This window comes from Pterocles gutturalis, unplaced genomic scaffold (genome assembly GCF_000699245.1).
Source record: "Pterocles gutturalis isolate BGI_N339 unplaced genomic scaffold, ASM69924v1 scaffold14742, whole genome shotgun sequence".
Taxonomy (NCBI): domain Eukaryota; kingdom Metazoa; phylum Chordata; class Aves; order Pterocliformes; family Pteroclidae; genus Pterocles; species Pterocles gutturalis.
Genome location: NW_010108155.1, coordinates 72,542 through 98,033, shown reverse-complemented (window position 1 = coordinate 98,033; position 25,492 = coordinate 72,542). Strand labels below are relative to the sequence as shown.

General features: G+C 38.0%; 1 protein-coding gene across 2 annotated transcripts; it reads left to right on the top strand.

The window, feature by feature from the left end:
* The first annotated feature begins 208 nt into the window (after positions 1-208).
* On the top strand, positions 209-25,072 carry KIAA0020 (KIAA0020 ortholog). Of its 2 annotated transcripts, none has more exons than XM_010072527.1 (17): positions 209-307; positions 1,981-2,163; positions 3,988-4,123; positions 4,857-4,932; positions 5,680-5,773; positions 5,910-5,976; positions 6,529-6,703; positions 9,352-9,455; positions 9,992-10,070; positions 11,771-11,869; positions 13,017-13,070; positions 14,640-14,720; positions 15,868-16,010; positions 16,799-17,021; positions 18,103-18,190; positions 20,101-20,191; positions 24,818-25,072. In XM_010072527.1, the coding sequence occupies exons 1-17, from the start codon at positions 211-213 to the stop codon at positions 24,945-24,947; spliced, it is 1,920 nt and encodes a 639-aa protein (XP_010070829.1). In that variant the 5' UTR covers positions 209-210; the 3' UTR covers positions 24,948-25,072. The 2 variants fall into 2 exon arrangements, with proteins under 2 accessions (XP_010070829.1, XP_010070830.1); XM_010072528.1 differs by having other exon boundaries at positions 211-301.
* Positions 25,073-25,492: the final 420 nt, after the last annotated feature.

The window sequence follows — 25,492 nt, the reverse complement described above, 5'->3', positions numbered from 1 at the left end:
CTCGTGTAGCTGGGCCTCCGGATTGACTGGGCTGTGGGCGACCTCTCCTGGTCCCGCCCGGCCACCGAGGGACGGAGAAGGGTTTGAGTCCGCCAGGTGTGTTACCCTGTGTTCAGGAAGAGCGCGGTCCGTCCTTCCCTCACATCGTTAGCGAGGGAGCCGCGGTGGTCCCGTAATGCTGACTCGTTCTCCGTATGCAGTGTTGCCACAATGGAAGCCAAGGGTAGAAAGAAGTTTGTGGGGAAGAGTGGAAAAACACCTCGTGGAAAAGTGCTGCATGGGAAGAGGAAATTTAAGAAAGGTAATGGTAAGAAGGCAAAGTCTCCTGAACAGGTGGCCTGCCTGGATGATTATTATTGTATAAAGGCATGTTCAAACTTCATTTTTTTTATCTTGGTAAACTCATGTCATGAAATTACTAGCTTGCTAGATGAGTGAAAAGCAGTGGATGTTGTCTATGTGCATTACGGTAAGGCTTTTGACAGTGTCTTGCATGCAATCCTCTCAGAGGTGTTGATGAGTTTATGGGCTGGATGAACAGACAGTCAGGTAGATTGAAAGCTGGCTGAATGGCTGGGCCCAGAGAATATTAATCGGTGGTACAAAATCTAGTTGGAGGCCAGTAACTAGCAGTGTACCCTAGGAGTCAGTATGGGGTGCAGTCCTGTTCAGCGGCTTCCTTGATGATCTGGGTTGATGGGGCAGAGTGTACCATCAGCAGGTTTACTGATGACAAAGAACTGGGAGGAATGCCTGATACACCAGTGGGTCGTTCAGCCCTTAAAGAGGGAACTCTACAGGATGGAGAAATGGGTTGATGGAAGCCTCGTGAAGTTCAGCAAGGAGAAGTGCAAAGTCCTTACATGCGCTAGTATATGGGGCTCCTGGTTATCACAGAGTTGAATATGAGCCAACAATGTGCCCTTGTGGCAAAGGTGGCTAATTGGATTCTGGGCTGCATGAGAAGGAGTACTGCTAGCAAGTTGAGGGAGGTGGTCCTTGACCTCTCCTCAGCACTGGTGAGGCCACACCTGGAGTCCTGAGGCCACTTCTGTGCTCGCCAGTGCAAGAGAGAGCTGGACGTACTGAAGAGAGCCCAGTGAAGGGGTGCAAACGTGATGAAGGGTTGAGTATCTTACATATGAGGAAAGGCTGAGAGATCTGGGACCATTCGGCCTGGAAAAGAAAAGGCTGAGGGGGATCTTTTATACAAATACCTGAAGGGAGGATGCAAAGACGGAGCTTTTTTAGTCAAAAGCTGCCTGAACATGATCCTGGGCAACCAGGGTTGGGTGGCCCTGCATGAGCAGGAGCATTGGACCAAATGACCTCCCAAGGTCCCTTCCAACCTCAGTCATTCTGTGATTCTGTTTTGCATTCAGACCTGCACTGACTCTATGATCAAATAATCTGGAAAAAGTAAAGCTGAAATGGTTTAAATAGATTGCGTTACAAGCCCTTCAGCTCTATTCAATTGACCTAAAATACTCTTTTAATTAAAAATTTGAGGTTGTTAACTTTTTGATTCTAGACTTTGCTTTTCCACATGAAGAAAAAATTTGAGAGTTGAAGCTAGAGTGCATGAAGTGCTGTGGGTTAGGATTGAGAAGGTATTTTTCAGTGTTTGCTCTCTTCTTCTTAAAACATGTTGTCAAAACAGTTCTGACAATCAACTGTGAAGAGATGGTTTGGGGATTGATGACTTTGATGTCAGGGGTGGTGAAATTCTTACTTTAGAATAATCCTGGGCTGTTACACTGCTGCCCAGAAAATAATGTCTGAGCAAAACTTCCCTAAGGAAAACTGGAACACCGAGGGACTGCAATGAAAACACTGTCTTTGAGAAACATGTAAGAATTATTGTTATAAATTTAACTGTTATTATGAAGGAGTGTAATGCTTGTTACAGTAATAATTTGTTATTTTGAAGCAACATTAGCTCTGGGATAACATTTTAATTTTTGTTTTGTTGGTTAATAGATTCAGGTCCACCAAAGAAACTTCTTAACAAAGGAGATGAAGAGGAAAAACCTAAATCAATTTCCAAAAAATTTGTGAAAGGACAGTTAAGACCTGGAAGAGCTAGTGTCAAACAATTCGAGAATAAACAGCCATCAGAAAAGCTTGCAAGGAAGAGGAAGCTCCAGGATGGTGAAGAGGGGGGTGAGCAGATTTTTAAGCCTGCATGTCAATGGAATCTAGGTTTTTGGAAACACAGTGTTCATCTAGGTCTTCCCCTTTATCCCTGCCTTGTTATCACCTTTCCAAATTGGCTGAATGACTCCAACTTTGCTTCATGTTTAATCTTTGCTGTGGAAAAATTTACTTCACCTGACTAAGCCTGAGGTCAAAGTCATGAGAATCATGGAAGCCAAAAGTAAAGATGCAGTAGCATATATAAATAATTTGTATGCCTTCATAAATTATGATTATTTTAATGACAGAATTAAGGGGCTAGCTTGAAACTGTCTCTTTCCACACCAATGTGGAAAATGCAGAGTTTTTCGTAGGCTGTTCTAGAAATTGAATCTTCTGTTCTAAAGGGCTGGCTTAAAATTTGGAACACAGAAATTAATGAAATATTGATTATCCTTTTTTTTTTTTCTGTAGTGCAAACTACCTAGACATGACACCTCTTTTTAAAAAGACATTATTGGTGTTATCACTGCTTTTTACATTTTACAGTTTATTTTTGTTTTTATACAGAGAGGCTAAGTAAGTGTCTGATTTTATCACTGTTTAAATGGATTTCTTTTTTAACTTTGTTTCTGGTACATGAGAACTCCATGTTGTTCCTTCCTCTGCTGTGAAGCAAAGCTCTACTGTGACAGTGAAACAGCACTGTAAAATGAGCAGTGGAATCTTATGTGAGAGATTATGAAGTTCTGCAGAAAAATATTAGTTGTTTGAAGGACAGTAGAAGGTGTTGAGTATTTTATTGCTGCTGTTGTTGCGTGTTCGCAGAATGGCTTCGCATGGATTATGCACTAGATGTCTGGAAATTTAATTGCAACAGATTGTTCATATTAAACTGCATTTAAAAAAAGACAAAACAACCACAAACAAACTTTTAAATTTTGTTTATAAGAATAACTGAAAGCTGCTGTGTACTGCACGGTGGTGCTACTCTCAAAGGAAAGTGTAGGCTGTTTTTGCTTGTCACTGTTACGTTAGGAGAGTGATTGAAAAAAATCAATGGTATGCTTTGTAAAAAGCATGTTTTTTGGATAGGCAAGACAGTTAAGTGCATGCTTCTACATACCAAGAGATGGTGCTTTGAGGTTTGAAAATTTAAAGCTGGGTCTTTCATGTTCCATATAGAACTTCTAGTTAGTATGACTTGCTTCTGTGAAACCAGGTAATGTAGGATGATGGTTTTTGTCAAGGTATGGATAAAACTAATATAAAATACTTGAAGTTTCTACATAATTCATTCATGGCGCTTTTCTGTAAAGTTACCTTAACTGAGTTTGTGTGGCAGTGTATAACTGTTGTATAGTAAAAGCCCATGCTTAAGGAATTTGACTGAATAGAAAGATTAAGTATGTAAAAAGGCTCTAGTTTTTTTTCCTTTCTTTGAGATTTCATATATGTATCTTTAAGTTAGGGCTCTTCTTTTGAGAGGGGATAAAGGTATGTGTGAGTACAGGATGAACTAAAAAGGGAGAATTACCTGGGTCAGTCGTAGACTGCTAGGTCTGTTTTGAGTCAATTTTCAAGGTCTTAAGAGGTTTGTGAGGCATCTTTTGACAGAGCTTTGAGGAAAAATCTTTGCCCTGTTTTTCCAGTATTCTAGAAGTGGAAGTTACTAACTTAGCATACTTATTAAATATTTATGCTTTCACATTAGCTAGCTGGATGTCTGCAGGCAAAGCTCCTGAACTGTTAGCAATTCAAGAAACAGACCTGCCATAGTTCATACCGGTAAAGGATTCCTTTGCTCCTCTTTTATTAACTATAGAAAATGTGTTAATTTTTTGTCTTCAGGGTCAGATTCTAAGAAGCCGAAGTGGAGTGACATCAAAAAGAAAAGGAAGGAATTAAAGCAAACCAGACAACTTAATGATAAAAATAATTATGACATAATTGTAAAATCAAAGCAAATATGGGAAAGTGTGAGAAGGTAATAATTATTTTTTTAAATTTCATTCAGTTGGGCTTTAGTAATAAGCAAGAAGACTCTCTTCTTGTAGTTATACGAAACTATATATCCACGATGAAACTCCATGGGTGAATTATATAACATTACATGCAGTTCTGTAGATGGCTCAAGTCAGAGTGTGGTGACCTGTGGTGCTAGAAATGTCTGGATTGAGCTCACCTGTATTTTAGGCTAAAAATTGTGAGTAAATGTGTAAGGAGTTATCTTATTTTTCGAATCCTGAAGCACAGAGCATATGCCTGATCTTGCAGTGGGATCACTGCATGAGTTTTTTGTGGGGGTTTATATACTCTCCCGGGCAGGTGTGATTCTGGAACTGGGGCCCCACATCAGAAGGAGGAATTAATTTTAATGTACTGTATGTGTCTGTGCTTTGCAGTTTTGATTGTAAGATGTTTGCAGATCTTTGGATTGGTAAACAACTCTGGCTGAAGATTTGAGTTTATGTTCTTTTTAATAATATTGTTGCTCAGAAAGGAATAATTTAAAAATTTCTAGTTTGGTTTCTAGGAACTGAAACTGGTTGATTACATCTGTATACAGGTTTAATGAATGACAACGTAAATTTGGATTAACAGGAGCTAGCTTAATTTTGTTTTGTACTGTCTTGCTCCTTGATTTATAGGTATAAGTGAATCAAACTCCAAAAAAGCTGCTTTCTCAATTGAGGTAGTTTTACTTTTTTTGCTTGTAGGAAGAAATGCGATAAGGAGAAGCGAGAAAAGCTGATGAATGAACTACAGAAGCTTCTTCATGGAAAAATTAAAAGTGTAAGGAAAACTTATGCCATAGTGCACAGATTTACAAAAGCTTCTTTAAAGAATGGTGAAGTGTATCTGAACTTTTAATAATACAGTACTAACCTGTTCTTCCAAAATGTACAGGGAATTCTTTTAAGCTACAGGTAAAAAAGAGCAAAAACAGGGTTGAAAGGCTGCATTTGGTGCCTTGATTTCAGGACGGTTATCCTGGGATGCTTTGTCTATCCACTGACTGTTATAAGGCTTTTTGCCAAGCAGCTGTGGTCTAGTGAAATTCTGTGTTAACTGAAGTTCAAAAGCAGCCATTCAGTGTTTTGATTCATTACAATTGTTGGTTTGCAACTTTCTTTTGAATGTCCTCATACTTAGTTATACTAAACAGTCTTTCCACTTAGTTCTTGAAATTTATAAATTTGCAGTGAAATACATGTTGGGTTTTAAAGTGATTCTTGATATTCCGTGCGGAATTGGAACTGTATCTTCACACTCACTCTGAAATTACAAAGAACATGAGAGAAAACAACATAACATTTCAGTATTAAAACCTTGATACATGTCCTTAATTGTCAGCAACTGCAAGTATTGTCTATATTTTGTTTGATAGAGTACTTATAAAGCAGTAAAAAACCTTGAAACTTAATTTGTTATAAACAGGTAACAACTATTATAATTGGCATCACATACTACATGTGGCATAAAACTGTATCATAATGCCATTTGAACAGCCTAGGATAATGAAATATCTCTGTCCTGTAGCTCGCGTTTGCGCATGATTCAACTCGAGTGATCCAGTGCTTTATCCAGTATGGTAATGAGAAGCAAAGGCAAGAGATATTTGAAGAATTGAAAGGTACTTTCTTCCCACTTACATTTTACCTGTATGTTTCTGTATTGTTAGGATCCATTAAAACAAGTGATGTTATTTTCTCATGATGCATTGTTCGTGTAGTGAAAAATCAAACCAGCTGAATTTTTTTCTCTTCTAGATAGCCTGGTAGAGTTGAGCAAGTCAAAATATTCCAGAAACATTGTCAAGAAGTTTCTTATGTATGGGTGAGTATGAAGTGAATTTGCTTAGCTGTGTTGCATTTTTTCATTGCCTGTGTGAATGCTGCTCTTAACCTATAGTGCATTGATCATGAGTTAAAGAATGTCTCCGGAAGCATCTTTATAATAATGACAAGAAAGGAGAGTGTCTGGTATTGCTAACAGCAGTTTTCGTTTTGTAAAAAGTAAAAGCTAAAGCTGTACACATCGAGGAAAACATGCCAAAAAATGCTCAGACATATGCTCAGAGTTGATCTTTGCCTTATACAAAAAACTGGCTTTTAAAAATATTCTCTGCTTAGTGTTTCAGGAAGGCATCCTTTATTCTGTAGAATTTATTCACTGGCTTCTTTTCTTTCCCTCAAAATGCCTTGTGATTTCTCCAGATTCCTGGCTTTCTCACCATACTTTCATAAATGCTATAGGGCTGATCCAGACACATATATTTTCTGGTTTCCATGCTAAAACTTATCACCTAATTCCAAATATCAAATTATTGATAGGTCAGCTTATCCCTAGAGCTTTAACTCTTTCTTTGTGTCTTTCCCTGTGAAACAGGACAAAGCCACAAGTTGCAGAAATAATAAAAAGTTTTAAAGGCCATGTGAAAAAAATGCTCCGTCATGCTGAAGCATCTGCTGTAGTGGAATACGCATATAATGACAGAGCCATTCTGGAGCAGAGGAATATGCTGACAGAAGAACTATATGGGAACACTTTCCAGGTTTACAAGGTGATGTTTCAATATTTCCTAGTCCAAGGTGTTTTAGCATCTAAGGTATTGTGTTAGTAATACCTTACCTATCTTACCTACTATTTCTTTTGATTAAATTTATTTCTGTCAGCTATCTGAATGTAGTCTAGTTAGCATGTTTAAATGTTATGATTAATTGCACCTTTATATTGAGGATTAAATTATTATGTTTTTTAACTTTACACTATGTAAAATATATTTTGTTCATATATGAGCTTGCTCTGCTCATGAAAGACAATCTAATATCATATAGTTGCAGTTATGGTAGTGTCATAGTGTCGAGCCTGAAGTGGTCATCCTTGCTAAGATAAGATTTAGGCTTATTGGGACTGGTCTTGTTTAATATCTTTGTTGGAGAGAGGGACAGTGGGTTCGAGTGCACCCTCAGCAAGTTTGCCGATGACACCAAGCTGTGTGGTGTGGTGGACACGCTGGGGGGAAGGGATGCCATCCAGAGGGACCCTGATAGGCTTGAGGGGTGGGCCTGTGCAAACCTCATGAAGTTCAGCAAGGTCAAGTGCAAGGTCCTGCCCATGGGTCGAGGCAACCCCAAGCACAAACGCAAGCTGGGAGGAGAATGGATTGAGAGCAGCCCTGAGGAGAAGGACTTGGGGGTGATGGTTGATGAAAAGCTGAACATGAGCTGGCAATGTGCGCTTGCAGCCAAGAAAGGTAACTGTGTCCTGGGCTGCATCAAAAGAAGCGTGGCCAGCAGATGGGAGGTGATTCTCCCCCTCTGCTCTGCTCTTGTGAGACCCCACCTGGAGTACTGTGTCCCAGCTTTGGGGCCCCCAACATAAGAAGGATATGGACCCGCTGGAGCGAGTCCAGAGGAGAGCCAGGAAGATGGTCAGAGGGCTGGAGCACCTCCCATATGAGGACAGGTTGAGAGAGTTGGGGTTGTTCAGCCTGGAGAAAGGAAGGCTTCGGGGAGACCCTCTGTCAGCCTTCCAGTACCTAAAGGGGGCCTATAGGGGAGATGGGGAGGGACTCTTTGTCAGGGAGTGCAGTGATAGGAGGAGGAGTAATGGTTTTAAGCTGAAAGAGGGTAGATTTAGGTTAGCTATTAGGAATAAATATTTTACTGTGAGAGTGGTAAGACATTGGGAGAGATTGCCCAGGAAGTTTTGTGTGAGACATTGGAAGAGATTACCCAGGAAGCTGTGGATGGCCCATCCCTGGAGGTGTTCAAGGCCAGGCTGGATGAGGCTTTGAGCAGCCTCGTATAGTGGAACGTGTCCCTGCCCATGGCAAGGGGGCTGGAACTGGATCACCTACAAGTTTCCTTCCAACCCAAAACATTCTATGATGATTTTATGATTTATTCCCCATTAATGTTGGAGATGGCTTTTGTGTCAGAATGCCTTATGTCTCATGAGAACTGAGCGTGTGCAGAGTGTGCCTGTATCTATATACAGTATGCCATTTAGGCTTAATTTTGGCTTTGTTTTCTTTTCCCATGGAGACTATAGGACTTGAGTCCAAACTTTCTTGAAACCCTTTGGACGTAGATGCTCACCAGGCAGTGGGAACCTTTTTAAAAAGTACTACTTCCTTTCTTTTGACTTCTGTTTTTCCTTCTTTCTTTCTGACTTGGAAGGTTGTTGTTTTCCATTAGAGGCACAAACAGTTTTATTTGCTATGAAGTACAAAACTAAAAATTTTACACAATTATTAACTATACTAGAGTGACTTTTGCACCCTGGTCTACAACACTTTTGCTTAAGATTTCTGTTTCAGTTGTGTAAGAACTTACCAGCTCATTTCTGAACTGTGTTGCTATTTTTTACAGCTTATTTTAAGTTTTAGTAAAGCATTTTGCATCACTGTAATACAAGGGCATGTTTGCTGTTTGTGGTCTGTAATTTGTACTGGGAGTAAAACAGCCTCTGAAATCAAATGCAGTGTTACCTTCCATCATTCTGGCATTCTTGGCACGAGTGCTTTGAGTGGTACAGACATGATTCTCAACAGTGTGTGGGTTTATAAGAAGTTATGACGTAATCCTTAATGAGATGTGGAATTTCTTGGAGTTTTGAAATGTGTCCTTCAGTTTTCCACCTTGTAATTTTCTGTCTAGTCAAACTGTTCTTCTAACAACAGATTCTTTTTCATGAGTTACTACTTTAATTGTTTAGATGAGATACCACGAAGTACTTCTCTATTTAAGGTGTATGGTGTATGTTCCTCCTCTCTGCTGTTCTTGAACTGGAATTTCCTGGGCCTTGGTTAACCTCTCAATTCATTGCCTTGTTGCTGTGTTGCCCACTGATGTATGCATATTGTTATGCAGGATTTTTGCTTAGCTCAGGAGTCCCATAACACAGTGCCAGTTTTGTGTATTTTACCTTGTATATGATAGTCTCATAAAGAGCTGATAATTGCAAACAAAAAACAGTTTAGACCATAGAAGTAGCTTTTGTTTGCTAATGTTGAACATTCAGTTTGTAGAAGCTTACGTATGCAGCTTCTGACATGCTCAAGGTAAATAAGCTTTTTATTTTTAAAATTGTAAAAACTTAGTTTTGCAGAAAATTAATTTTGTTTGTGATATTGTTCAAAAGGAACTAAAGATTGTCATTTTTCTATGAAGAATTATTAAAACTCTGATTGTGCATTCATTTCAGACACCATTTGTCTCAACCTTGGATAAAGTGTTAGAAGCTCAGCCTGAAAAGAGAGAGGCCATCTTGGGTGAAATGAAACAGATTCTTACACCAATGGCACAAAAGTAAGGACAAAAATTAATTTAAGATGTGACAATCTAGTATGAACTGGTTTGGTTTTGACATCATTATCAGACAGTGATATTGTTACTCTTTTAAGTTCATATAACAGTGATATTGATATTCTTTTAAGCTGTAACATTGCTGTGTTGTATAGTAGGTAACCATGGTTTTGTTTGAAGTGTCATAATGAATATCTTATCTTAATTTTGGACTCCATTTCTATAAACTAAAGTGTCCCCTGCCCCAATCAAGCGATTTGTAGAAATCACACAGTGTGGTATGCTTCCACAATGCATTATTTAATAAACTTCTCTAGTGGTCCTTAGGAGAAAATATTTTGCTAGGTTTTAGAATTTGTAAGTTTTGTTAGAATTTTCCACGTATTGTAAATGCTAAACATCTAATCCAGAATGATTGTGTGTTTTCTGCACACTACACTGCCTTTTTCTCTTTTAAATACAAAGGAAGTATTGTTAGGTCATGGTAAAAGTCTGCCACAAGCAATGGTTTTTGCTTATTTTCCTCTTCCCAAATACAGGGAGGCTGTGATAAAGCACTCACTGGTACATAAAGTATTTTTGGACTTTTTCACTTATGCTCTTCCAAAACAAAGATCCGTAAGTATGTTATGTGTATTTTTTGTCGTTTGTCTTTCAGTTGAATGTTTTTAATCTTGTCGTGAAAGTGATGTAAGGTAACTAGACAAAAATACAGATATTACATTTATAGTTTTGCACAACTGGCGATTCCAGGTAGATGACTAGAGAGTAGTGTTGTATGGAGATTTACAGTCACAGTGAACTTTAACACTAAAGCAATAGTGTTTGTGATATTTGAATTTAAAAAAAAAAAATCTGATGGAATGACTTTGCTCTTTTCTCTCTCCATGTTAAATGGTCCTTCTCAGTAGTGGGAGAATGGTTAAAGCCAGGGACATTGCTTCCAGCAGCTTGGCTTTCCCGTGTGTAGTTTCTTAATCGCATCCAGCCATTGTCCAAAAAACTCTTGACCAAAATATGCTCAGATTGGACCCTTCTGTCAGCAGACAAAACTTTATCTCTTCTGCTTCCTCGTGGACAAGGGTATGGCTTGTATCGCTGTGTCTATATTAAATTCCAGTTTTAAGTTTACCCCAGCCATTCTTGCAAAAACTAGGCCTAAGTCCATCCACATGAGGTGACATTGTATGAGCTGGTAGCCTGCTTCACTTCACCTGTCTCCAAGCTGTGTCCATCAGCATTGCCCTGGTTCCGCAGTTCACCGCCATCTCACTCCAGGCCTTGTGGAGCCTTCTGGACTTGCTGTCTCTTACCTACTTGTCCTGGACTGGACTCTTGAACTCTTCTTTGTTAACAAACCCAAAGCTAAGTCCAGTGAAATAGACCATTCATGGCTTATTCTGAGTTCAGACCTTGTCTAATTAAAGGTTCCTGTGCATGGTTTCATGTAGTGCTCTGTCAGAGAATGCTTCTGGATTCAGTATCTTGTGTGAATCAAGAGGGGTGAGAGCATATCTCTTCCTCCTTGTCTGGCCTTTTGTGCAAACACGGTAGCATGTGGATATTCTCTTTGGGGTTTGGAAGCCACTTTTGCACATCTGTGCCTGCCTGTGCATATAACTAGTGACACCAATCGTGTTGTGACTGAACAGTTTCTAAATAAATGGTAAAATGCTTGGAACATTTGACTAGGGAGTGGGAAGAAGTTAGGGAGAGAAATGCAGCTTCATGTCAAAGAAATTCATCAGGTAATAACAGAAGTAGTATCTAGTAACCCATGAGGGGTTTGTTTTCGGTTGTTTTTTCTGTTTTGGATGATGGTGTTGATTGTCAGATGGCTTCAGAACCTCATTCCTTTGGTATGAAGACTGACTTTTGGCTGAATCTTGTCATATCTGATTTATAACATCACCTGGTGCTTAAATGACCTTTTAGTTCTTGCCTTCTGGCTGTATAAATAAATTGCATCACCTTCAAAGATTTTCTTGCTACATGAATGGCTGTCCTTGTTTCTTCTGATTTTGGTGTCAGTTCTTAGCTTGAACTGTCTGTAATAGGACAACTGATAAGTTTCTGGTTCCGTAGAATGAATATGATGAACAGTGTAGTTTTGAAGGGAGAAAGTTTGTCATTTACAGTCCTTCAGACTTCTTTGACCTATGAAAAACGGCCTCAAAAGCAATGATGTAGAGCCAGTGATGCTGTCTATGGCAGTGTTGTGGGCAGACAAAAAATACTCTAACGCCCTCGCCCACCCGCCATGAGATTTCTCAAGCCTTTTCTTTTACCTTCTTGCTTTCTCACTTTTTCTTCCCCAGGAAATGATAGAAGCTATCAGAGAGGCTGTCATCTACCTGGCACACACTCATGATGGAGCCCGAGTAGCGATGCACTGCTTATGGCATGGTACTCCCAAGGTATTTTTTGGCTTCTGTCTATCCAGTCCTCTTAGTCTGAAACTGTGAGTATGATTACTCACATAGGTCCTTCTGACAGTGCACATTTTGATGTAGTTAAGTATTTGAAAGCAAGGTTAAAAAGTGGCCCCACTTTACCTATTGGCAAATATAAGCAGTAGTTTTTCGTGAATGAAACACTTTCATTAGAACTCATATAGTGGAAGTATCTGCTTTTATTTTTAGCAGAATTCTTGGTGATGACACACGAACCTTGGCCTGTTGGCCATTCATTCATTCTGTAGATTTGTTAGTGCAGGTGAAGTTGGCAGTCAGGAGAGGAGAGTAAAGAAGTCATAATGTGGAATGATGTTTGTCTTTGGAATGCAAAGACTTAGAAAATATTATAGGACCTGTGTTTTTAGTTTCTACTGCTGATACAGTATCCTGAATACTTTAGGCATAACGTAGGCTAACATCTCTTGGAAATATTGTAATGCCTCCAGTCTTTTTCTGTATTAAAAAAAAAAAAAACTGTTTTAAAAAAAAAACCCAAAGACAAAAATAGTCTGCTTGTTAAAGGCTGCTGAAAAAAATATGAAGTTGCTAGGATCTAGGGGTGGTAATGAGTCTAAAGAAGACTGAGCGGTGATTGCAAGAGCTGAAGTGTACAAGCACTGAGGAAACTTCCTTCCAAAAAAAACTTGCTAGTAAAAGAGTTTTGCAACAGGCTAGAGTCTTGCTGTCTTGCTATTTTAAAGTTTTGGGTCCTGTTGAATAAGTTTCTTTCCAAATGAAGAGTTGAAGTGCATTCTTGTTCTGTAAGAAATGAAGAAGATATAGGTGAACGTTATGTGGTGGTTTGGATTTTTTTTGTCTTTTTTTTTTTTTTTTTTAAGTTGACCTTTTTGGCATTTCCCATTGGTGGGCTGGACTTGTAAACATATCACAGAACCTCCCTCGGATTGAGTCTTTCACAGTTCAGGTTTAACTCTTTACACTGTTTCTGTGTCTTGACTGATAATACAAATGGGAGACTGTTAATAAATAGCCTTTACTTTAGTAAGCAAAATGAAGGTTATGTTTTTGAAGTTGTAAATAACAATTTAGTTATTCTGAATCACTGACATTATAGGCTTAGTTGAGTTTCTTGTCTGCTTTTGCATAGGACAGAAAAGTCATTGTGAAAACTATGAAGACATATATTGAAAAAATAGCAACGGTGAGTGTTCATTAACCATTTATTTGATAGTCTCTGAAACACAAGTGATTTGACAGGCTAATTTGACAGTGCTTTGGTAAAGGAAACAACTATGAGGTCTTAATTAAACTAGATTTAAAATAGTGGCGATATAGTAGATAATATGAAATATATCATAGAATCATAGAATGGTTTAGGTTGGAAGGGACCTTGTAGGGGTTCCAACCCCCCTGTGAAGGGCACGGGTACCTTCCACTAGACCAGGTTGCTCAGAGCCTCATCCAGCCTGGCCTTGAACACCTCCAGTGATGGGGCATCCACAACTTCCCTGGGCAACATCTTCCAGTGCTTCACCACCCTCACAGTAAAATATTTCTTCCTAATATCTCGTCTAAATCTGCCCTTTTTCAGCTTAAAACTGATACCCCTCATCCTATCACTGCACTCCCTGATAAAGAGGCCCTCCCCATCTTCAGAGACATACAGAGAAGTTTCATTGTGGGCACTGCATGTAATACTATCCTTCTTTAAAGTAGCTGAGTTAATTATAAGTCCTAGATTTTTTTTTTCTACACTTTTATTATTGAGCCCAGCTTTATATTCCTTCTTCATATGGCTCGCTGGTTGATTCTCCATGGTTGTGAGTAAAATTACATGTATACATAAGAGAAGAAAAATTAAGATGTGTAGTCTCAATCAGTGGTCTCTAAACTTTTTTTGATCACACAACCCTGAGCATGCATCCCCAATATATGTGTATTACTGTATAAATTATGTATGTATACTACTGTACTAGTATACATTAGGTATGCTTATACACAGAAGTAGAAATTTTACAAGGTGAGGTAAATTTAAAAAGGTGAGGTAAGATAACCAGTTGTTATTTTTATATATTTAATAAAAAAATTGTTTTCTTCCTGCACCAAAGTGGATTGTCCTGTGCATCCAACTTTGGAGGCCACTAGTCTAAGTAATGTTTCTCCCCATAATTTTCTATTACCAGAATAAATGAGTTGTTATATTTTATAAAATATATATTATATGGAAATATGAGACAGTGGGTAAATAATAGCTAAAATAACACTGGAACACAGAAGGTCTGGCTTCACTTTGACGTAGAGTTTCACTGACATACAAGTGAATTGGGTTGTGCCCTTTTGAATATGAGAGAGACTTGCTCTCCAGCAACGCAGTAGAGACCATATGGCTCATTGCAGAGGTGTGATTCCCAAAAATACAGTATGTAATTTATCTCAGTTTTGAGCAAATCCAACATACAAATAAAATCTGTATGTAATGTTCCTGCAAGGCAAATTCTATTATTTCAAATGATGATTAAACAACAGGGTTAGGTTAATAGCTTGGATGTGATAAAGCAGTATGTCAGTTTAATCTACCTTTGTTTTAACAATGTGCTTTCAGAGAGAGCCTAAATGTTGGACTTCTCGCAACCTATGACAGTAGACAGAATTTGCTTGTGGTTCATGTTGTGTCGTGTTTGAGGCAAACTCTCAGAAATGTTGATTCTAAGTCAATTAGGATATTCACGAGACTTGACTGCATGTGATTTCTAATGTCTCATCTTTGCAGGGTGAATTTTCTCATCTGGTCTTGCTGGCAGCATTTGATTGCATCGATGACACTAAACTTGTGAAACAGTTAATTATATCTGTAAGTAATTTAATTTTTCCTGAAATAGTATACTAAATAGTGCCAGTGTGTTTGTCAGTGTATACAAGGAGGAGAGTAGAAATCCATCTGCTTTTTTCAAACCGTTTAAATCCTTTCCAGCTTTTCTGTTTTGTTATATTTTTGTGTCATGATTTTTTTTCTTTTTAATAGAAGACCTCAGGACTTTCTAGGGCTTGCTGAAAATTACCCTTTTTGTACATGTTCATTCTGGCTAAGGGATGACTGGAATCTCTTTGAACTCAGTGTCTATTGTGATAGAAGTTTGAGCTCTGATAGTATTTCAAGAGATTAAATTGGTGGCAAAATTTAGAATGAGGATGTCACCTCATCCATTTAACAGGCAAACCTAAAATTTGAAGAATGGGTTGCTTCCATCTGAATGTAGCAGCATGCTTCTATAAGCAAGAAAACTTCCCTGCATGTTAATACTTTTCTTCCTCAGCCATGTTAGTGCACAAGTGTATGAGGTGCCCACTCTGTAGTTTACAAAGTGGTTACTCCTAGCCAACAACTAACCTCTGGGGAATGCACAGTGTTTTCTGTTAGTGCTTAAATAAACTGCAAATAATACTCACAGCAAAAGTCAGCTTTATTCTGTGGTTGAAACTTAATTTTTCTGAGTGAATGTTCTGTGAACAGCTTAAGGTGGACTTTTTCTTCCCATGGACTGTTGTTGCTCTCTAGATGCTTAGATACACTCCCTTCAAAGTCAGCATGATATCAGTGATTGCTCTTAGGTGATGTGGTAGGTGATCCTCTGTATGTCTGGTCTGCTGAGGTTATGACTTTTACCGAGGTTATATTTGTGCACCGTATGACATACCAGAATATGTGTTGCTCTTTGTACTTGCGTATATCAGTGACAACAAATCCTGCCTTTGTAGTGTTTTCTAGTCAGTGACATTGATGCATCCAATGAACGCATTTTAAACCTTAATATTTTTTTTATTTCTCTCACTTCTCCAAACTTCCATTCTGATTAAAATTTTTTATTTGATTTCACAAGCAGATATGAATCTTATTCATAGTATGTGCCTAAGCTTTGCATTTGAAAGGTGATCAGTAATTACTGGTGGCTCAAAACTTGTTTCATTAATGTTTTGTTGCTGTTTGTTTACTTTTACAGGAAATAAATGCTTCTTTGCCTAATATAATAAACAACAAATATGGAAAGAAGGTCCTGTTGCACTTGCTAAGTCCTAGAGATCCTGCACATTTCGTTCCAGAAATCATCACACTTCTGCAACAGGGAGATGGAAATGCCTATAGGTAACTCAGATACGAAGGTTGTTTTCTGTGAAGTCCAAAGAGTTCACACAACTTTCTGTCATGATTGATTTGATTTCAGCTTTTCTCCATAATATATCTAAGTAACATAAATATGTATAAATAATATGTAAGCACTATTACATATGTTAATCTGTAGTCCTAATTGTTGCATTTTTGGTTGATGATTGGTGACCAGCAGTGTATTGGTGATTTGCAGCTTGCACCCTTTGTAAAGAGCAAAAATTGTGATATATTTTTTGCTTAAACTCATATATTGAATTTGGTGTAGATGAAAATTTTTAATGTGCATTATTGGTGTTTTGAATTGCATAAAAGTACATCTTAAAATTTAGCAATAAAACCGGAAATGGTTAATTTGAATTTAGTCTCCGGTATTGACATTGGTGCTTATCACCTTTTGAAGAGGGAGGATTTTTAGATGATGAGTGAGCTGTTTGAGAATGTCATATAGGCACTAATAACATGTCAGTAGTTGAGATAACACAATGAATAGAAAATAAACAGGTTAAATGATTGTTAACAAAAAAACTCTGTGAGGTTTACTGCCAGTGAGCTTTAAACACTATACGCTTTCTCATTCCATGTGTTCTTAAAATATGAGTGCAACTTGTGTTTAGCTGTATGTGAAACAGAGGGAAGAATAATGCTTTATTTTGATCTTCCAATAATTTATAGCTGTCCCAAATAGTGTATATGTTCTGAATTTGTTGTGGCCTGATGTGCATACAGAGCAAGTCTTCACAGTAATGTGCTGTCTCTTCCATCAGTAAGAAGAATACTGAACTCCGCCGCCGTGAACTCCTGGAAGCCATTTCCTCACCTTTGCTAGAATATTTGCAAGAACATGCCCAAGAAGTAGTGATAGACAAAGCTACCTTTGTCTTGGTTGCTGACATCTTAAGAACAGCTCTTGGTGACATCCAGCCTACGCTAGATGCAATTGCTAATTTAGCAGCAGAAGAGCTGGTTCCAGGTGGTTGTGATGGGAAGGTAATGTGACAGAGGACAAGGTGCTGAAATCTTGCAGAATGTTTGCTTATTTTGTCTTACTAAAATGAAGTTTGCTCACTTTTTCCTTTACATAAGACATCAATGTAATGCTCTGATAGCACTTGTACATTAGATGCAGTCTTTGTTTTCTGACATTTTCCTTTCATAGTTTATTGCATCTAGAGTGATGAAGGCTTGAGCTAGCATATGATACAAGTTGTAGAGCAAGGTACTCCATGATCTTAAATCTTCAGAACTGCTTTAAATGCTTTGTGGGAACGTAGCTGACAGTTATGTTACACAGTCTCTACTTTAGTGTTACTACTGTGCATTCAAGCAGTTAGTAAACTTTTATATTTCGTTTGATTGTTGACACTGAAAATTATAGGGTCTCTCGACTTTCAGGTATGCATATAGCCATGGAAGGAAATATCTTGGATTATAGCTACTTGTCTTTACAGTATGGCCTTCTCTTCAAAGTGTGCCCCTCCCCTATTTTGTTGAGTTAATCTCAGTCACGTGCATGTCTGTAGACTAGAAAATGAAAAGTTATGTGTATACTATCTTTTAAGATAGGTGCCCTCCAGGTTTTTGTAGTTGTGTGGAATTTGCTCTTTCTTCTTTAGGATATGCATTTTACAGAATTCTACATGAAAATTCTGCTCGTTTTTTCTGTGATTTTTCTGTGAACCATACCATAGTGAAATTTCAAGTCTGAATATGTGGAAAGTTTGGAAGTTCTTGTAGAGGCAGCTACACCAAGAGATTCTGCTTAGTAAGCATGAAGTCCTTGGAGGGGTGGATGAAACATTCAGTAGTATAAACCGTATCAACAAAAGTCAGATGTTAGGTGAAAGATGGGAAAAAATAAACTGGTCAGTTTAAATAAGTATTCAGATAACTTGCATCAAACTTGTTGATATTTGCACAGCTGATGACTAAGTGGATCAGTGTGATGTGGTGTCCGAGAGCAGAGTGGATAGACCAAGCAGGAATATTTATGGACAGACATGTAACTGCATTTTGAAATACTGTCATTAAATAATTTGGTTTTGGTTTGGTTTGGTTTTTCCCCTTAAAGCTTCATATTGCAGAGCATCCAGCAGGCCATCTAGTTTTGAAATGGTTAATAGAGCAAGATGAAAAAATGAAAGAGAGTGGAAAAGAAGGTATGTTTGAAATTCAGCTTTATTTGATTGAATTATGACTTCAGAGTAATTAGTTATCTGACCTAAAATAAGATTGCTGCATTTATTTCTTTGAATATACTAATATATGGAAAATTTAACATACCCGCTAAGATTATTGCTTCTGTCTTTTTGCTGTTGTGAGCTGTTATATGAACAGAATGCCAAGGAAACATTTGGTTTTTCTGTAAAGCAAGTACTGGTCTGTTTTCTTTCTTGGGGGTTTACTGTGTATTTGGGACAGGGTTCATTTCTGTGCTTAAAATGTCTTGATAGCTTTGCTAAATTACACAGCAATTTAAATGATAATAATAGAAAAAGTAAAGTCTTTCAAAGAGGAAGTCTTGTTTCATTAGTGCTTCTGAACCAAACTGTAATCTTTACTGTGTTCATTAGTGCTGCTGGGTTGATGCTTTATAACTGCTACTACAATAATTCCTGCACAAAAATAGGACATCTTTGCTATTTTATATCATAGGAGGCAGAGATTGGGCACAGATGTTCTCATCTTAATTTAGCTTTTAAACATATTTTATTATAACTGTAAAATCTTGTTGTGTGGATCACCCTATCCTAATAGAGATTACTTTTTCTCATACAAAAACCTCAAAAAATGAAAGGAAGTGGGTGTGGCATAGTACTTCTCTCTGTGTAGGTGGCTTTTTTCTTTGTAGGATTGTCAGACCTTGTTAAACTTTTTTCTTTTCTTCTTCTTACTACATTCAGGTATCCACTGTTTCCTTTAAAAATAAGTTAGTTCGGCTTTATTAAATGTTTCTGAAAGGAGGCTGTTTTGCTGCTTCTCAAGTAGATGATTAAAAATGTGCAAAGTGGAAGTTTTATATTAGTGTCTTTCAGAGACTAGCCTAACTGAGATGATGATATTCACCTGGATTTATTTCTGCTAAAATTGTGCAATTTCCATTTTAAACACAACCTTTTCGCTTCTGTTTCTTTGTTTTCCTCCAAAGAGTGTGCCATTCTGAATTGTTGCTCTGAGTTTATGGAATCAGCATTAAAAAACAACCGAATTGTTGTCACATAGGGAACAAGTTGAATAAAAACTGACCTGTTCTTCAGATTGAATTCTGTTTTAAAGTCATAGTGAAAAGTAGCTTCAAAGTTTGTTTGGAAGCCGCTTTATTAAGGTTGGGTGGGGTTTTTTTTTGATTGCTTGCTGATAAGTTTGCTCCACATACAAGTTGTAAGAGCAGTTTTCGTGAGGTTCAGTTATTCAAATTCAGCTGGGGACTTGAGGTCAGCCTAAGTTCTTCCTTTTGCCTATGCCATTAGTGTAATGAACCTGCAAGTCAACTTAAGCTTTCAAAGCTACTGAAGAAATAGATGCCTGTAGTGTCAGTACAGGTATCAGTACAGAAAGAAGGTTCATAGTTGTTTTCATGCATCAATAAGGGATTAGCTCTGAAGTTTTAAGTAACTTCATCTGTGCAAGTTCTGTTCAGTTGAAGAGTCAGATGCTTAAGAGCATAGCATTTTTGAGCAGAGGTGTGTATGTGTTAGTTGCAATATAATTGCATGTCATTATCTGTTGTATTGGTGTCATTCCTACTAAGTTCTTTGGAGTGGATACCTTCTTTAAGACATTAATAGCCTTTGACATCCTTTTAAAAAAGAAACAGCAAGTTGTCTGCTTTATACTAGTAAACTGTCACACAGTGCTGCTATTGTCTTAACTAATTTGAAGCAGTCAAACATCTATTAAGGTATTAGTTGTATTGAATAGTCAATTATTTTGTGAGAGCAACTTTGTGAATACTTGGTGGTTAAAAGCTATTTGATTAAATCACAACTGTAGAGAACTTTTATCAGGCTTCTTTGTAGAAAGATACTAACTTTTTTTCTTCTCCATACCCCTTACCCACATTTTACAGTTTGCTTTGGAAGAACATTGTTGGATCGTGTTGGTATTGAGAATATGAAGACCTGGGCAGAAGTAAATCGAGGTGCCATTATTCTTTGTTGGTATGTAAGGCACATGGCTATTTCTGATTAGGTTCCAGTGTTAATTTCTTGAACAGCTAAGAGAACATCAGTTGAAATTTCTACCAGCAAAATAAAATTTATGCTCAATGTGTACTATCCTTCATGCCACTGGTAAATCTGCACTGGAACAGGGTACTGGAAAAATTCAAACCACAGTTTCCATAGGTTGTTCCTTGAGCTCAGGCTTTTGCAGTGGTAGGAAGTAGCTCAATGTTGGAAAATCTTAAGATTAAAAGTGAAATTTATTTTTAAAATTGTGCCTACCATGTCTGGTTTTACAAGCACAAAATTCTCAAAAGAGCACTCTGTAAATAGCTACATTAAAGTAATTAACTCTGAAATAACCTGTGTCTGGCAACAGCATACAAGAATCCAGGTTTGTGGGGGTTTTTTTTGTAACATTCCTTTGTGTTGATGCCTTGGCTATGCAGCCTATGTATGTCTCATCTGAAGCGTTTGAATAGACCATGCAAAAGAATAGAGGATGCAAAGGCTTATGATGGGCTAACTGGCTCACAAGTTCAAAGCAGTGAATGGTGCAATTAGTGATATCAAAAAGACTCCACAGGAGTTGGACTAATATTTTGTTTTCTCAAATGCAAACAGCTGTGTTAATCATCACTGTTTTCACTTTGACCTGACACTGGCAGGTAGTTACATAGAAACCCAAGGTTTTGTCTTTAGCCAAGTGTGGTCTCTGTTATGGAACTGCTATGTCAGCATTGCAGGGCTGGCTCCTCATAAAGAGCTGCTCTGAGCCAAAGTCAGCAAACAATTCAAAAAGACAACACGATTTTGAAAAATGAAAACCTCTTCTCCCTTTTTTCCACCCCACTTCTCCCTCTCCTAAAGTTACTTTAGACTCCTTGCTGTTTGCTTTCCTTCTCTGTTTTTTATGTTTAGAGTGAGGCTACTTTCACATTCATGCTGCTTTCACTGATAGGACTTCTGATGGTTAATCTGAGTTTAATTCTAGCTTTGTTTCATAGTTATTATTCAGAGCACTAGTGAGAAGAAGTGGTAGTAGAGGAGTAGTTGCAATCCAGATACTAAGCCAGTTTATACAGCATCGTAACAGTCATATGGATCTGCCTGTTAGGGCTGTGCAGCTGCTAAAATGATAACACTTTTTCTTTACCTCTCATAACAGGCCTTTAGAATTCAATAAATGCTTCTAATGCCTTTAAGTTGTCTGATCCTGCACACAGATGTTCAGTAGAGATTTGTTATAAAGGCTTATTCATTGACAGCATGTTAACGCTTGGCCTTCTTTCCCCTAACTCAAGGCAGAGGAGATACATTCAACATGTGGTGGTGCTGGCTTGTGTACTAAGCTATTTTGATTGTCCAAATAAAGCTTCAATGTAAATTAGTGGAATTTTCTCCGTGTATAACACGTTAATGACTGTTCAGCTGTCACCGTGACAACAGTCTCTTAATAGGTTTTGAAGACCTTAGAAAAAACAGGAAACTAGTGATTGCCTAGTACCAAAAAACCAGTACAGGAGCAGTGTGTTTTATGGAAAAGTCTGTGAGCAATGTCTGTCTTTCCCTTTCTCTGCTATTACTCATACAACTACAGGGTGGGGCTTTGACAAAAGTGCTTTGTTTCCAAGCAGGGGAGCTTGTCTCCCAGATTGTGAGTCAAACATTTTTCACCACTGCTGATACTTGCCAAATAGGAAAGAGAGATAAAAATATAGGGGAGGAGTGTTCGCTTGTTTGCTGGAATTTTGGTTTTAGGTTTTTAAAAAACTTTAATCAAATCTGAATCCTTTGTAGTTTGAACTTCCCTTTAGGACTCTTTAGGCATGATGCCCATTTGTTTAGGCAGCTGACAACACGTGAACATAGCCAGCTGCTTTTTTGTTCCATTTCATGTGACACCTGCTTACCTCACTAGCACGTAGTAATTAATCTCGTCTTTGTTTAACTGCATGCACTGAAGTCAAGAGGTGACCTAAATTGTACAGCAATGATAAATATAATCTAGTCTGGTATAGATAATAACTGCAATATTTTTATACATAAAATGATTGTTGAGTTTTAAAAAACCTTCTAATTTAAAAAAAAAAAAATCAGATACTTTTTTTATTCTAGAGGAATTCAGACAGGTAATTTTCAGACGCTAGCAGTTCTCCATGGAGCTATGATTCATTTTTGTTTTATTCTTGGGTTTGAGAAGCCATCTGTCACTTGTGTGCAGGTCTGAAACTCAGAATTACCCAGTCAGTCCATTTTAAGATTTTTGGCTTTCTAATCATTTAAGCTTTTTCATGAGCTATGAGCAATTTAATGTGTTTGCTTGATTGCGTAATTACCTGGTATCGTATCCTCTGGACCTTCACCTTTCATTGCGCTCCTTGCTTTTAATTTGATGTTTGTTAAAAAATCTGGGGCCTGGTTCTGACCTAGTACAAGCGTGAAGAATCCTAAGATAATGAGAAGGCTCTTTGCAGACATTACAATCCAGCTTAGTGTTAATAAAGTGTTTTAAGTACTTGAATGTCATGGATTCTGGTCTATTTACGTTTCTACATCTGACCTCTCCTTAGTATTTTTTTCTTTGTCTGTGATGTGTTACATCATGGTACAAAATGGATAAAAACATCCTTCATCAAATGATATATTAATTTCCATATGTCATTTCTGTAACCTATAAAAGTTGTATTTTATATCCACAAAATACATAGGTGCCTGCTTGCCAGATTTTAGAAGAACTTTCAGAATAATTAAAAAAAAAATAAATAAAACTCTGGTCTTCTGGCTGTATTATCAGACATGTAGATGTTCTATATTAAAAATACGGTGTCTTGAAATATCTGTGGATACCAAGAGTTTAAAAGCAGCTGTACATGTGTAGCTGTTGCTGGATGAACTTCATTTTTAGAAATACATAAAATGCAGTCTAGAGTGGCTTGATACTTTGTATGCTCTTTGCCCCTGGTTGTGAACCATGTGAATCTCTCCATGTTAAGTACCAATGTGTTCAGCACATGCATTGTCAGTACTCTTGACTTTCTTGCTGTTATCAGGGGTACATGACTCACAGAAAAGCTGGAAAAATATCACCCTCACCTGTGTTGAATTCAATTTTAAAGAAGGCCTCTTGATTAAATAGTACTGTCATAGCTAGAAGTGTACCATGAGTTGCTGCTAGAAATTCTTGGTCATAGAAATAAATCTAGGGAATAAAGTTGCTGAAAATACCGGTGTTGTCAGATGGGCATCCCATGCTTTACTGCTTATAGTGTTGCCATCCTGCACAGGATTTGGAGTCGTAAGGAGACAAAATTTACATCTCACCTTAAGCTACAGTAATTCCTTTCTGTCTCAGTTCAGCTTGCCACGTCTGATGATTGTTTAAAAAGTAGGCAAGAAGCAAGCTTTTAGGTACCTGCAAATTTGGGAGCCATTTGGAAGAATCCTAAGGATTCTAAAGATTTGTAGTATCATGCAGCCTGCTTGGTACCAGTTACTTGGTGTTTTAGCTTGTTTCAGTCTTAGTTTATTTGTATGCCAGTGCAACTTGTAATTCTGTTGTGGATTGCACACATTGGCTGTAGAAGGCATTAAGTTTCTTAGGCAGTGTTTGCTTATAATTTTGAAGTAGCAAATTAGGTGTGCCATCACCTCTATTGATTTTATCTGAAACCAGGACAGCATTATAATCCATTTCAGTATTACCTGAAGGAAAGGGAGGAGAACGATCACTACCTAGGCTGATCTGGATAGTGCAGAAGCTTTTACTTTCCTAGTAGTGTTTGACAGCTTATGACGAGTTTTGTTGTTCCTGGGGAAGAAAAGTTTTCTGTGAAAGGTTGTTTGTTTTCCAAAAGTAATATCGAAAAAAGAACAGAACTGGTAAGGCAGGTAGTCCTGTGCTAAAGGAAGCACAGAAGTACAATAGTGAAAATACTTGATGTGTATTAGATGCACTTCTGCATTCAGTTTTAGCATCCCCGTTACAAGAAAGGTATCAACAAGTGGGGTGAGTTTAATGGAGCGTGACCAACATAGTCATGGGTGGGATCCCTTGGCCTGGGAGGAGAGGCTGTGGGACCAGGGCTGGTTCAGCTGGGAGAACAATGGCTTTGGGGCATGCAACAGCACCCCTGGTAGCGGAGGGGATGGAGGAGAGCTGGGCTCTCAACAGCAATGCATGTGTAGCGGGAGGGTGAGAGGCAGCGTCACAAGCTGAAACACAAGAGACTCAGGCTGGAGATTAGGAGAAATGTTTTCCCCATGAGGTCAGTCCAGCAGTGGGGATGGGGCCCAGAGAAGTTGGGCTGTGTCCTGTGTTGTGGGGGTCTCAAGCCCAGACCAGGTGAAGCCCCGAGAAGCCTGGTCTGACCTGATGTTTGAACCTGCTTTGAGTAGGGATCTGCAGTTTCTTCCAGTCTGATTTATCCTGTTTGTTGTGTTTTCACTTGATGTTTTATGCTTTCTGGAAAGCTTTAAATTTTTTTCTAATAAGATGTGATAGAATCTGCCCAGAACTATATTCTTCTTAAATAGTTACTGTTTCCTTACATGGACAGCTTCTTTTCCTATGACCTACATGCTAACCTCTGACATCCTTGGTTTTTTTTCTGTTTCTTATAGCCTTCTCCGGAGTGCTGATCAACAAGTGGCAAATACAGTCAAGAAAGGACTGAAAAAGCTTGTCCCAAAGTTGAAGCTGAATAAAAATGTAAAAGGAATAGAAGCATTGCTGCAGAAATTGACTTCCTAGTGTAAATGAAGGTAAAAAGGCAATTTACATCAATGCAACCAACTGAGAGTTAGTAAGATTTTGCACTGTGGTTGTTTTAAGAAGCAGTTGTATACCTTTCATAAATTAAATAATTTCTAAAACAATTTGTCTGTAGTGCTTATTCTGTTGTGTGTGGTAAATAGTTGTTCTCAGAGATTGAAATCTCAAGAAGATTTAAGAGCTAATGGAAACTTCTGAATATGTAATCAAGAAGTTAAATCTTTCCTGATAACTTGCACAAAAGTGTTTCAAGTCTTGTTAAAAGTTGCATGTATGTTGTCATAGTTACCATCAAAACAGAAACATTTGTTTTGGAGATATTCTTCTATACTGTGCAAATACTCTTATTCTTAATCTCCTCCCCTCCTGATTTCTTCAAAAAAAAGGCAGAAAAGCAACTCAAGTCCTATTCTTACCCTGTGAAGGAGTGATGGAGGCTCTCATCCTTCAGGAACTAGCAGGAATAGAACGAAAATAGTGTGTTTGACTTTTTTCAAGGAAGCTCCTGAAGGAGAAGCTGACTA